The sequence below is a fragment of the Pleurodeles waltl genome, chromosome 3_1 (genome assembly GCF_031143425.1).
Source record: "Pleurodeles waltl isolate 20211129_DDA chromosome 3_1, aPleWal1.hap1.20221129, whole genome shotgun sequence".
Taxonomy (NCBI): domain Eukaryota; kingdom Metazoa; phylum Chordata; class Amphibia; order Caudata; family Salamandridae; genus Pleurodeles; species Pleurodeles waltl.
The window spans coordinates 155023941-155038765 of record NC_090440.1 but is presented as its reverse complement, the minus strand read 5'-3'; the positions used below and the strand labels follow the sequence as shown (position 1 = coordinate 155038765).

The 14825-nt window shown below is 45.4% G+C and overlaps 1 protein-coding gene across 2 annotated transcripts in view; it reads right to left on the bottom strand.

Annotated features, from left to right (window-relative positions):
- ALPK3 (alpha kinase 3) overlaps positions 1–14825 on the bottom strand; it is a 996430-nt gene that overhangs the window by 533581 nt on the left and 448024 nt on the right. For both annotated transcript variants that reach the window (XM_069222021.1, XM_069222022.1), the window contains one exon: positions 11510–14354. In XM_069222021.1, coding sequence (XP_069078122.1) covers positions 11510–14354 — 2845 coding nt within the window. The remainder of the gene's footprint in view (positions 1–11509; positions 14355–14825) is intronic.

Sequence of the window (14825 nt, the reverse complement as noted above, 5' to 3'; positions counted from 1 at the left end):
CTCTCCCAGATGGCTGCTCCATCCCTGGAGTGACACACCTGTCATTACTGTCAGATCTGGTTGGTGAAGGGAAGGGGGTCTGCCACTGACCCATTCACAGTTCGTTAGCCACCACTGCAGGTCGTTTGCAGTACCCTCTGAGATTTGGACTGTGGCAGAGAGATCCTCCTGATGCTGTGTCCACTGGAACTTCAGTCCGCATTACAGAGCCCACATATGCCAACAGGCATGTGTCACCAGCAGGATGCAGGCAGCACTAAGTCCCAGCAGCCTCAAAGTGAGTCTAACCAAAATCCATGACGTAGGCTGAAACATCGGTATCACAGCCTGAATGTCCCGGACTTGCTGTTCGGGAGGATAAGCCCGAAACTGCACTGTGTCCAGAACAGCTCTGACAAAAAGGAGCATCTGCGAGGGGATCAAGTGTGACTTTGGCACATTGATAGTGAACCCCAGCTCGGTCGGTAAGGATGTGGTGGGATGCCCCTTCTGTGGCCATGAAAAGAGTGAAAGGCAGAGTGTGAGAGGGACTATAGAAAGGCCTAAGGACCTGGCTGTAGCTCTGCTGTCTATAAAGCATACCAGGGCTGAATACAGCTTGTCTCCGAAGAGACGGGAGCCATCAATGGGAATGTCCATGAGCAACGCCTGGGCACCCCCAGAAAAGCCAGTTGTTTCTAACAAGGTGCTGCGGCATAAGGCCACTATCGGTTAAACCACTCTGTTCAGTGAGTCGGTGGTGTCCAGTCCATATCTGATGGTGAACTTTATTGCATCTTTCCCATCGGCAACAGCCTGGGAGAGCATCTGAGTAGTGGCCCCAAAGCATGCGATGCGCACAGACCAGGCTGGTGGAACAAAACATCTTCCTTCTCAATGTTTTCAGCTTCTTGGATTCCTGAACCACTGGTGTGGTTGAGAAGGCACCAGGATTTATATGAGAAGTGGAGGCCTGGATGACCAAGCACTCTGGAGTGGGGTGTTGTGTTTGGAAACTTGGGTCCCCTGGTGCAGGGCGGTGGCAGGGGACAATCATCCTTTTGATAAGAGCCCCTGTGTCGGGCTTGGACCAAGTCCCAAGAAGGATGTCAGTGAGTGCCTCATTAAAAGGGAGAAGTGGTTCTGAAGGGGAACCTCCCAGCTGGAGTTGAGGCACTTTTGTCAAGACATTCGTCTTGACTGCCACCAAGGGCAAGCTGAGGTCCATGACCTCGGCCGCCCTCCTCACCACCATTGCAAATGACACCCCCTCCTCCATAGCCATGATAGGGGGAGAAAGCATATCAGTATCTGAAGAAGTGTCCTGTCAGCTGGCCTCACCCAGATCCTCACACCAGTCCAAGGGGTCATACGGCTGGTATTGTTCAGGGTCCAGTGACCCCTCACATTCCTTCCAGAGTCCTAGCCCATAAGAATAGGGCTCAGACTCCAGCCTAAACAGCATGGCTCCAGATGGCTCTGGGGCCAGGATCTAGTGACGCCCCTCCAGCTCAGTGTCAGAGTCAGGGATTATAATGGGAACTTTGCCACCAGTGAGCCCCAGCAGTGGCAGGAGCATCAGTATTAGAACCAGAGCCCGGGATGTTCGAGGTAGCAAGAGAGCGTCAGTTCGGATCCAGGAATGAATTTGAGGGGCCCTGTTGGTACAAGGGCCAGAGCTGCTGGTGCACAACCAGAAAGGGCCTCTGCCAACCCTTAAGAGCCACAAGGCGCACTAAAGAGGCCAGGGCACCCAAATATGAGGAGCATAGCCTCATAAAACTCTTGCAATTGGGCAGGGGTCGCTCTAGCTCCCGGAAACTTGGGGAGGCTCTACCACAAAGCAAGATCTCGAATGCTGATGCCCCTTGTCGACTGACGGACATGGAGAAGACTCCTTCTTATAGCGGGTCTTGCCTGAGTGACCCGACAACTTGAAGTGCAATGAGGATCTCGGAGTGCACAACCGCTCGTGGGACTTTCCTCTGAACTGGGACCTCGATTGTCGCAGCGTCACACACCGAGCCGCCAGGAGCTTGAAGGATCAAGTCCTGTTAGTTTATGGCATGGCACTCTGTGCAGGACTTGGGATCTTGGTCGTGCTCGAGGCACCAAATTCATACAACGTACGGGTCCAGCACTAACACTGGCTGATAACAGGTGCCACAGGGCTTGAAGCTAGCCTTCTTGGATGACAATCCTGCCACAGTAACAGGTAAAATCTCAAAAGAAGTCCACAAAATGTTGAAAAACTTTAGTCAGAAATTGACTTGGGTAGCTCTTCTCTGGATCAGCACTGACCGGTGCTGAAAGAAAACAATTGACGTCAGAACGCGGGGTGGCACCTATATATGCACCGTGTGCGTCACTTCTGGTGGATGTGGAGCTGCACTATACCACCTACCAGCAAGCAGTGGTACTGCTCACAAAAACGTTTCTAGATCCAGTCTGACATCTGGAGATAATTGTAAGGTAAGAAATCTGCGGCTTGAAGTCTCCATCAGATGAAGGTTTATGCACTATTCAACAGGGTACTAAAGACGTTCTGCAATACAAAACTTGCATCCCCCAGTTAGCCGCTAAAACCACATTGGTGGAATGGACTCTTGTTACTCTCTTTTGCCAGGTCCTTTGTGAGGAAATAACAGATGAACTGCTGCATTCACCCAGCGGAGAAACGATACTAGCATTAATGGATCAAATCCTGTCCGCTGAACACCGGCTCAATGAATGTAGATATAAAAGACGCAGAGCCTGATGTCAGGAAACCCCGGATATGGTCATCTCAGTGCTCAAAAGATTGACACTCCTGTTCCTGTGATCCTTAATCTTCAGGAGAAGAGCCTATACAGATTGGGCTAGCTTGTGCAGCCTTGTCTGAGGTAGAACGGGAACATAGAAGAAAGCAAGGATTATGTATGTATTGTAGGTCTTCTGGTAATCTAATCCGCAATAGTCTCACACGTCCACAGAAAGTTCCAGGAGACACCAGATCCCATCCTCTGTAAGAGGGGAGAGGATGGGAAAATCAGGAAACCCTTCCATTTGTTCTTCCAGAGAACTGGTGACTCCCCTGTTCCTCTTGCCCATTCTTCTGGAACTTCGTTATGGACAGAATGAAAAGGTGTTGGTCTTAATGGACAGCAGGGCAAGCAGGTTGTACCTAGACGAAAAATGGGCACAAGAACGGTAAATACCCCGAGTTCCCAAGAAGTCCCCTGAACAGGTCCATACAGTAGACGGAACACCACTGGTCTCAGTACCGGTTAAAGAGATGACTACTATTAGCTTCTTACAGGGAGTCCCAGTTCATTATCAAAAGGATGCAAATTTATTTCAGAAACCTAAGAAAGTCTTCTTACCTCCTCAAAGTTAATTCAAATGCGCTATCCTCCTCGAACTTGGTGCCACGGTTAAGTCTGGAAGAATTTATTCACTTTCTGAAATCGCAAAGTAGACCCTAAGACAGTATCTTGAGGAGAATCAAGATACTGTTTCTGCTGGGGCTTCTCTCTTTTGTGTACCCAAGAAAACTAAAGATCTACAGCCATGTACTGATTTCAGAGGATTGAATAGAGTAACCATAAAGGACCGGCACCCCCTACCTCTTATCAAGGATATCTTAGAGTCACTAAGAGGAGCCCCAAAGTTCACAAAGTTAGACCTTTGGGGAGCCTAGCACCTCCTTCGCATCGAACTTTTCAGCACTTCATGAGGCACGTATTTGCATACCTGTTAAACCAGAGTAGTAGGGTATATTTAGATGACTTTCTAGTTTATTTATCTGATCCCTTCTCCTACAACAAGCATGTTTGTCAAGTGCGTAATAGACTATGCAAAAATACACTTTTCTGTAAGCAACCCAGAAAAATGTGAATCTGACCAGCCTGAAGTGGAATACTTGGGATACTGTCTAAATAAGACAGGAATTTCCATGGACCCCCAGAAAGTATCTGCCATTCCTGAATGGCCTTCTTCTTCATTTATTACGGAGAATCAATGCTTCCTTGGTTTGGCAAATTTCTACCCTCCCAGAATAGCTTGACCTCTTAAACGCTGAACAAAGAGAAACTCAAACACAGATTTAAGTAGACAGTACAAGCTGAAATAGCCTTTCAAAATTTGAAAATAGCTTTACCCATTCTCTAATTCTATGTCATCCCGATATCTTCAAAAAATGTATAGTCGAGTTGATGCCTCTGACAGAGATGTTGGGGCATTCTTGCTTCAACAACAAGAGGATGATGGGCTACAGCGCCCGATTTTTTTTACCAGTCACACATCTTATCTGAATCAGAGAGGAACTAATTTGTTCAAGAAGGGAACTTTTGGCCATGAAATTAGCCTTTTGCGAGTGGAGACATTGCCTAATGGGAACCAAAAAAACCTTTGAAATCAGGACTGATCATTGGAACCTACAGTGTCTTTGCAACATGCAATGCCGGAACAGCCGCAAAGCAGGATAGGCCTATTTTTCAATCAATACAACTTCATTATAACATGTATTCCAAGATCCCAGAACGCAATTGCTGGGGCTCTTCCCAATGATATCATGAGAGTTTATTTCAGCAGAATACCCTGGACTCACAACGCGTAATTGAACAACTCAGTCTTTATTAGATAGAGCCCAGGCAGATACACAGCTTTAACAAGGGAGGACTGAAATACCTTATCAAACCATGTCAATAAGCAAGTCAAACATTACAATAGGGACCAGGCCCTATTTCCTGCAACAACAAAAACTAGCGCTTGAGGCCCATCAGATGTGCCATGACTCACCTTTAGCTGGTTATAGAGGCGTCAACTACACTATGGAGTTAGTCCTTCGATCTTTCTAGTGGCCATCTACACATGAAGATACTGAAGTATATGCCACCTCTTGCCCAATCTATGCTCAAGGTGACATCTTATACCCAGCCTTTAGGACTGTTTCATCCCATAACGGTTCCTCCTGCACCTTGGCATACGGTGTCCACTGACTTCATTTTAGCCTTACCCCTTTCTGCAGGTAATCGACTCATAATGGTGACTGTAGACTAATTTTCCAAGATGGCACATTTCACCCCTCTATGAAAACTGGCTTCCACCAAAGAATTAGGGACGTTTTTTATGCATTAAATATTTCACCTCCATGGCCTTCCTTAAGTCATTATCTCAGACCCAGAGCCTCAGTACATATCTCGCTTCTGGAAACCCTTACACATCGAGGCAGCTCTATCTTCTGGCTTCCATGCACAAACCATTGGCCAAATTGAACGCCTAAACCAAATCTAGAACACAGATATCATCAAAGAACATTTCCATCAGGCTAACAGAACTCTACTTCAGTTCTGGCAACTGCTTCTTTTACCCAACACCTTCGAAAGATAAAACAAAAAGTCTTACTTCATCTATGGAAGTCCAGGCAGAGAATGAAGTCCCCCTTTGACGCTATCCAGCGATAGTCCCCATCCTATCAAGTAGGTGACAAGGTTTGGATATCCTCTAAATAGCTGTCTCACCATCTCTTGTTAAACAAATTTAAACCACCATTTTATGGGCCCTTCAAGATAATGTATAACATAATTCCAGTGGCCTTCTGACTTCAGCTGCCACTTTCATGGAAGATGCATCCTGCCCTTCATACCTCTCAAATGAAGTCCTACATTCCTGATCCCTAACACTGTGTATTGTCTTATCCTCTTCCAGTCTTGGTGGACAATGTCCTGAGGTTCAGGACATTTGTGACTCTTGGTTCTTTCAAAACCCTTTACAATTTATGATTCAGTGGAAGGGTTATCCCCCCAGATGCTGCCTCTGTTCATGCTCCCGTCCTGGTTCACTGATTTGTTTCTGCAATTCCCCAATAAGTCCAAGTCCTTAGGAAGGGGGGCATACAGTCATTGTGAGTTGCAACATGACCCGTAGCTCACTCAACTGCCTCCCCGGCATCCCACGTTACACAGCGGGATGCACTAAGCACTTAACTGCAGCCTGCGGAGTCCTGCAAAGTGCCATGGAGGGCCATTCCTCACCTCGCTTGTCGGGTGGGCTTGAGGCATTCCTCTCCCTAGGAGCCATATTCTTGCTCTATGTAGCTCCTTCTTCCCAGAATTCCTGGCGAAGTGTTATTACCTACCCAAGCCCTGATGGAGGCTCTATCATACATTCCTGCCAGCACTTTTCAATCTATCATGACGGTCTCACTTTTACCTCAACGTCACTTCCTGTTTTGGGATTTATAAAAAGCTAAATTGTCTTATCTGTTGTGTTACAACACTCCTCATTCCCACTGGTGTGTCCATGCTCCTGATGGTGCCTACTCGCTCTTGCTGGTGATTGTTGCTCCTGTTGCTTCTCTTACTGAACCTTTCGATTCTCCTGGTTCTTGAGATTTCCACTTTCCTTACCTGTGCCTTCTGTGCCTTGCTGCAGTCCTGGTCTTTCACACTCAGTGCCAGTCCTCATCGGACCCCTGTCTGACTACAAACACCACCAGTGTTTTTTTGGGGAACTTTGCATAGAAGTGCAAATACAGGGAGCCTTCCCTTTAGAGAGGAAATACTATTCTTCCAAAAGATATAAGGCTGCCTCCTTTTCCTATATTTTAAATTCCTCAAAGAGAATGTCTTACAAATATCCCTGTGAGAATCCTTGTGGTTTGGATACAGGCAAAAATGCACTTTAAGTGTGGGTCATCTGGATAGACATTTCTTTGGACAGAAGCTGAACAGTGAAGGGAGAGCCTTCTCCTTATCTGCCATGGTAACAATTGACAGTGTCTGCTCTGGACTGGAAAATATATAAAATGCCCATAACCTCCAACCTCCTCAACCTCGGTCTCCGCCAGCTAGTCAACACACCTACCCACATCGCCGGTCACACCCTTGACCCCCTCTTCACCTCTTGCAACCACATTTCCTTCAGCCACACCTCCGAACTCCACTGGACTGACCATCACTGTGTCCATTTCACCTATAAGAAAACCACAGAGCAACACCGCATCCAGCTACCTCCCCACCGCCGCTGGGGCAAAGTCACCCAAGAACAACTGACCAGCACCCTCATCAACAACCTTCCACCCGACGCAATCGACCCGAGCACAGCCGCCAACAACCTCCATCAATGGATCCTCGACTGCGCCAACACCCTTGCCCCTCTCAAGAAACCCACCACCATCCAAGGAAAGAAAAAACCAGCCTGGTTCACAGACGATCTCACCACCTCCAAAAGCAACTGCCAGAAGCTCAAAAAGAAATGGATCCAAGAACGCACACCCGACAACCTCGCCGCCCTCAAAAACGCCAACCGCGAACACCACCAACGGATCCGCACCGCCAAGCGCGCCCACTTCACCGAACGCATCAACAACAACGCCCACGACTGCAAAGAACTCTTCGGCATCGTGAAGGAACTCTCCAATCCGAAAGCCAACTCCAACGACATCCCGCCCTCCCAGAAACTCTGCGACGACCTCTCCACCTTCTTCCACCAGAAAATCACCACCATCCACGACAGCTTCATCACCGGTCCACCGCCAGACCCCACCCCCGACGTCTCCTCCCGCGACTGCCGCCTCACCGCCTGGACCCACGTGGACGAGGCAGAAACCATAGCAACCATGAACACCATCCACTCAGGCTCCCCCACGGACCCCTGCCCCCATCATGTTTTCAACTCAGCCAACGCCACCATCGCCCCCGAACTCCGCAAGATCATCAACCTCTCCTTCACTTCTGCCACCTTCCCGGACAGCTGAAAACACGCAGAAATCCAACCCCTCCTCAAAAAACCCAAGGCTGACCCCAACGACCTCAAAAACTTCCGTCCGATCTCTCTCCTCCCTTTTCCAGCGAAAGTCATCGAGAAGATCGTCAACACTCAGCTCACCCACTTCCTCGAAGACAATTCCATCCTGGACCCCTCACAATCCGGATTCAGACGAAACCACAGCACTGAGACCGCCCTCCTCGCCGCCACAGATGACATCAGACATCAAATGGACAACAGCGAAACCTCAGCCCTCATCCTCCTCGACCTATCAGCCGCTTTTGACACCGTCTGCCACCGCACCCTACTGACCCGCCTCCAGGAAGCCGGCATCCAAGATAAAGCCCTCCACTGGATCTCATCCTTCCTCTCCGACAGAACGCAGAGAGTCCGTCTCTCCCCTTTCCGCTCCAAAGCCACCAACCTCATCTGCGGCGTCCCCCAAGGATCCTCCCTCAGCCCCACGTTGTTCAACGTCTACATGGCCCCCCTCGCTCAACTGGCCCGCCAACATCATCTCAGCATCATCTCCTACGCCGACGATACCCAGCTCGTCCTCTCCCTGACCAAAGACCCGCTCACCGCCAAAACAAACCTCCACGAGGGACTAAAATCCATCGCCGATTGGATGAACAACAGTCGCCTGAAACTCAACTCCGACAAGACGGAAGTCCTCATCCTTGGACGCACTCCCTCGGCCTGGAACGACTCATGGTGGCCCTCCGTCCTCGGACCCCCACCCACCCCTGCCAGCCACGCAAGAAACCTCGGCTTCATCCTGGACTCCGCCCTCACCATGTCCAAACAGGTCAGCGCCGTCTCCTCCTCCTGTTTCAACACCCTTCGAATGCTCCGCAGAATCTTCAAGTGGATTCCAACAGAAACCAGAAAGACGGTGACCCAGGCCCTCGTCAGCAGCAGACTTGACTACGGCAACGCACTCTACACAGGCATCCCAACCAAAGACATCAAACGCCTCCAACGTATCCAAAATGCCTCCGCCCGACTGATCCTCAACATACCCCGCCGAAGTCACATCTCCCCTCACCTAAAGGAACTCCACTGGCTCCCGGTAAACAAGAGGATCACCTTCAAACTCCTGACCCACGCTCACAAGGCACTTCACAACACCGGACCCTCCTACCTCAACACCAGACTCAACTTCTACACTCCAACACGTCAACTCCGATCCGCCAACCTCGCCCTCGCCATCGTACCCCGAATCCAGCGCAAGACATCCGGCGGCAGATCCTTCTCCTTCCTCGCCGCCAAGACCTGGAACTCTCTCCCCACATCTCTTCGCCAGACCCAGGACCTCCTCGCATTCAGAAGGCTCCTCAAGACCTGGCTCTTCGACCGCTAAACCAGCAGCGCTCCCCCCCCCCCACCCCCCCCCCCCTCAGCGCCTCGAAACCCTGACGGGTACATAGCGCGCTTTATAAATACTATGATTGATTGATTGATTGATAAATACCTCACAGTTGATTTAAACTGAAGCTAGGGCTGAGTGTAGTCCAAGAAAGGTATTGAGAATCTGGTGAAACTGTTTTTAAAAAGCAAAGAGCAGTGCTCTTTTCGAGTACTCCCTCACACATGACGCACAGTAGAAATTACAGCACATCCACCTCACTGACTGAGTTTTTGGTTGTTTCAAACAATGATGAAGTTGCGCTGTTAAAGAAACATTGTTGCTAGGAAGACAACCATTTTAACACTGGTTATTGCTATTATAAATTTACAGGGGATTCCCAGTCGGATGAAGGTGAATGATTCAACATGTGATCAATGAAAGATCCAATGCCAGAAACCCTATAGAAGGTGATATGCATCAGTATCTAAAGGTGAAGTCAATGGAAACAGAGCACCGTGTGCTGATTCCCGCTTGTTAGATGAGAATGATTGTGCCTCACAACAAAATCATTGCTAGTTTGAGGAACTCATCCTGTATTTAGTATGAATAATTTGGGGTGTAAAATTGATTCTTGCCTCACAAAGGAGGACCAAGCATTGTGTGGTAAAGGTCACTTTTTCGAAAGGAGGGCATCAAAAAGAATTATTTATCTTTTTAATCTCCAGCAGAGACTACAAATTATGAACGCTTCTGTGCCCACCAAGTAGGACTACTGCAGTTTTACATACGTATGCTTACAAATGAAATCCCTGAATAAACTGAAGTTGGTTCAAAATGCTGCAGTCAGAATGATTCTAAATATTAAGAAATATGAATCCATCATGCATGCTTTAGTATGGGGCCCAAAACACTTTGCAATACGAGACCAAATCGCCTCTCCAAGCGATTTTCCTTTGACATCCCAAGACACGGATTGATCTCAGTGTGCCAACTTTTTGGTGAGTCACACTGGGCAGCAGAGCTTTCTATGCTGCAGCATCTAGAATTTGGAACAGCCACCAAATACAATTGAGGAAAGAGCCATCTCTGATAAAGTGTAGAAAGCTGCTAAAACCTGTTTTTTTAAGCTTGCTAGGTTAAAGGATTGAAATCTGCATATATTTGAGTCCCCCATGAAATTGCGACAGGTTATCCATATCTTGCTTTAGCACTAAGGTACCTAACAGTGTTTGTTTGTGCCTAATAAGTAACCACAAATACAACCTGCCTTTTTTTACATTGACAAGACTGAAAGAAACTCATTGAAAATTGCCACGGCATATGCATAAGGTCTCTCTGGGTGAATCACGGAAAACTGCTTGCTGTAGCCTTTTTATCTAATCTGGTGGTATATGACATATGGCAGACTCATGCATGCCATTAGAAATGGAAATGTTGTTTAAAAAAAACAATAGAATGAAACAAAGGGTTAATAAACTGTCTAATTTCTGAAAAGAAAAGACCAGATACATGGGGAAAATGGGAAGCACCAGGGAAAACCAACTAAAGGCCTTTCTGATGGAAATTTCCGAAATGGGTAGAAGCAAGGAGAAAAGGTCACCTGCTTAAGGGAAGTTGAAATGAAAGGGCCTATTATTGAAACTTTAAAACAACATCGCTGTTTTGCAAAAACTTTTGAAATTTCGCCTGCAACTCCAGGTTTGCTGATCTGGTTGGGAAAGATGCAAGCAAAAATTGTCACTGGATTTTCCATGCCTCTCCAACTCTCCAATAAGAGGAAGATGTGTTAGCATAATCTTCAACTCCAATCAGATAGTTTTAAAGTCTTGCATATGGGCTACAAAATGCTCAAAGCAACCTACATATTAACACTGTAAGTGGGTTGTACGGATGGGTACAATGTATAATTTATTAGGATGCCTTCTTGTAGTGGTCAATGGCACGGGCATAAGGCACATTCCAAGAGATTAGCTTGATTTTACCAATAGTACGCAGACATTGCTACATTTTTTCTTTATTGATAGCTAAAATAACTTGCTACACAAAGAAAAGAACTAGGTCAATACACCTTCAACTACTGCAAAAATATCTGATCCCCAGTAAAGAAGAAAAGCATTGTGAGACTGATGGTCAAGATGCAATGAAATGTAAATGGAAGCAATGCACTACTGCATGTGCCCAGGCATCTGAACATTCAGGGCAAACATACCAGTGCTACCATTAATGGTGCTACCATTAACTCATGTACACAGAGTAAAGTCACATTTGTCAGCAAAAAGTTGATTTGGAGGCAGAAATATAATTAATCATTGAAAATTGTAGTTCCCATGCAAATCATGTTTTCTACTTTATGCAAAGGGGTGTGGTGAACCCACACAAAGCCAATACCCTGTTTACTGCACACAATCGACCACAAAATCATTCTCTTACCTTTAAAAGGATCATTGGCTCTTTTAAGTTCTCCTAAATCATCTTTCATGTCAGCATAAGAATTGTTTTCTTCAAGTTTACCGCCCCCAGAAGAATTTCCCTCTGATGATTCTGCATAAACTTTAGGTACTTCAAGCGTTGTCATTTTCCTTGCTAGACCTGGTGAACGTCTCTCCACAGGTGGAGACTGAGAAGCCATAGAAGCCTGCAACAATGTTTGATTTCTCCTAGACAGTCCTGGAGACACGGTTGGACTATCTCTCTTTGTACTGCCTTGACCAGTCATGGAGTCAAAATTATTAGAGTCTGCATCCTCCAATTGCTTTGACTTTGAAACATATATTTTACGACGAGCACCCAAAGCAAGCTCATGCGGTGTTGCAGCCGGAATCATAGAAATGATATCATCAGATTTAGCATTTTCATTTGTATCTAGTTGTAAATCAGAAGGCATGTCATTGGTTTGTACACATTCCATATGAGGGAAATTAGCAACTACAATTGAAGGCACCAATAAAGATGTTCCTTCAGCTTCTAAAGTCACCTTCCCTGCCTCTTGCCTTTGGGCTGAAATATCTGCATTTCTTGAGAACTGATCTTGGCTGGTCATTTGGTCTGTTGTGGTTGCTCCCGGACCTATGCAAGAAATTTCCACATCTGGAAATAATTCTTTATCAATCACTTCAGCAAATTTTCTTTGCTGCAAGACATCTACATTTGGAACCATTTCTTCATCTGAGCTTGGTGTCATAATGCCAGACGTAGAACTTGAAGTCAAGGATTCCTCCTTTTGAATGCAGGTGTCACTTTTATCAGTTTCTACATTTGTGTTTGCAACAAGACTTGAGCTTCCAGTACCTAAGTCTGAAAAAAGGCTTGTATTTGAACTATTATCTTTCTCTTCCTTATCGACCTTAACAGAATCTTTGGTATCAATCTTGTTTTTATCAGTCTCATTCTTTGTGATATTCAAAAGCATAAGTAAAGAATTTTTCAGGGAGGCCACAAACCCACTATTCTGTTTTTCTTGGTTCGTGGAGAAATTATCCAAAACAACTTCTTGGGTACCTTGAGGAATAGATGGCATTGTTGCTGTCGTACATACCAGGTCTTTTGTTTTAGAGATATCTGGTGATAGCAAATTAATTTTAGAACCATCTTCTTCACTCGCTTGTGTGATGGTAGATGGCATCACAGCTCGTTTTTGTTCATTAACTTCTCCTTGAGATACTTGCAAAGTCATTTCAACATCAAGGTCTTGTTCAGGCGATAAGCTACATCCTGAAAGCAAATCAATGGCATTATCTCTTTCTGTAGTAGAGGCCACCTCACTTGAACTTTTCGTATCCATCTCCTTCTTGACATCACATATCAAAGTAGCTACACTTTCACCTGATGACGAAACTGGCATTTCTATATTAGATACATCTATTGGATGATCATGATGTTGTGACTCAGTAGATGGAGGAAATATGGTGCCAGTGAGTTTTGAGTGTGTTTCTTCATCAGCACACTCTGAAATTATTCCAGTACCAATCTGAGAAACATTTCCCACCACATCCAATGATGTACTGTCATGAGAGGTGGATAAAGATTTCTTCTTCATGGTAGGTAGATCAATTTCTGTAGATGGTTGGTGCTCTTCTATAAGACTCTTACTAAATACAGTGACAGAATCATTTGCCTGCTGATCCTTTATATCCTCGATCATTTCAACTTCATCAGGAAATCCAAAGGTCTCAGACAAGGAGTTAGCACCTTGGCTTGGGATACATTCTTTTAATAATGGTCTCAGTGCATTTGTTTTATGGTCAGCCACGTCTCCCATAATGTCAATATTGGGTGGTAACAGTACTTTTACTTCTTTTCCCCCAACCATGACTGCCACACCATCTTTCGTTTCTGAATGTCCGCTGCCTTCTGATGAATATTGTATGCACACTTTGGGTTTGCCCAATGAGTCAGATGATGGCATTTTAGATTTGTCAAGTAAATGCTCAGCTTCTCTGTAATCAACATTCAAGGTTGCAGACACTTCGACTTTTGATATATGTGCAATGTTCTCTTTTTCAGGAGATTCTGTCTCCATGTATACAGGTACATCAACAACACGGTCGTTGTTTACGTTGTCTAGCTTGTCTTTACTTAATGTAGGCACTGGCATTTCAAGGTTAGGAGCTGTAGGTCTTGGCTGAGATGCCACAGCTTTTGATTTAGATTCTGCATCTTTTTGTCCTGGCATTGGAACTTTCAGTTGTGGCAAATGGCCTTCAAGTTCTGGCTTGGATTGTGAATCTTTTTGTCTTGGCATTGGCGCTTTCAGTTGCGGCAAAGGACTTTTTAATTCTGGTGATATATCTGTTATAGATGGTTCAGGAACTAAAATTTTAACTTCGACCACAGATGTTTTAAGTTCACTTGGTTCCGTGGTTGTCTCTTTCAGTTCTGAGGCCAAAACCTTTGCCTCAGGGACTGGAGCTTTCGTTCTGCGTAAAGGTGCTTTTAGTTCAGTTTGTTCTAATAATAGACCTTTCAACATTGGCTGAGTCATTTTCAGTTCAAGTTCTGGAGAGTTTGGTGCAGATTCTGAAACATTTAACTCAGACATGTGCCCTTTTAGTTTACGTGCAGGGGGTTTAGGTTCACTCGTTGGAGGAACGTTGGTTTTAAGTTCAGCTGCTGGATTCTTTGATTCTAGCCTTTCAGTTGGTGACAAGTTTGATTCAGATGAGGGAAATTGTGGATTTATTACTTCTAAAACCGTAGCTGCATGTTCTTCATTTTTGACAGCTCTTTCAGAGATAGAGTTTTCTCTTAAAATTGATGCAGATGTATGGTTCACGCCCTATAAATGCAAATCATATTGGTAGAGATTGTAGGCATCATTGTTACTTGTGAAAAAGAAACATTTTTCTTTATATGAAATTAATAAAATGCAATTCAGTTACGTGCATGGTTTCTCTACCAAACTACAGTATAAATTCATGTAAAAAGTATAAGATTTCACCTAAAAAATCAAAGTACCAAAATGATGGTCACTTAACTGAAAGAAGTATGGGCATGCTTTACAGAAGATGATTGTCCAGCTGTGGCACATATGAACCATTAGAACATAATGGGGTAAACCAATATACTGAAGGACTTAGGTATAATCTGATATAAACAACAAGGTGGTTCAAACGGAAAATACAAAAGTTAGTTACACAAACGGAAATAAAACCTCACAGAACCAATGAATTACCCAAACCTTATGCAATATCAAAAAAGGACAGAAAAGAAACAGAATTACACAAGAGCCATGTGTAATGCAAAATAT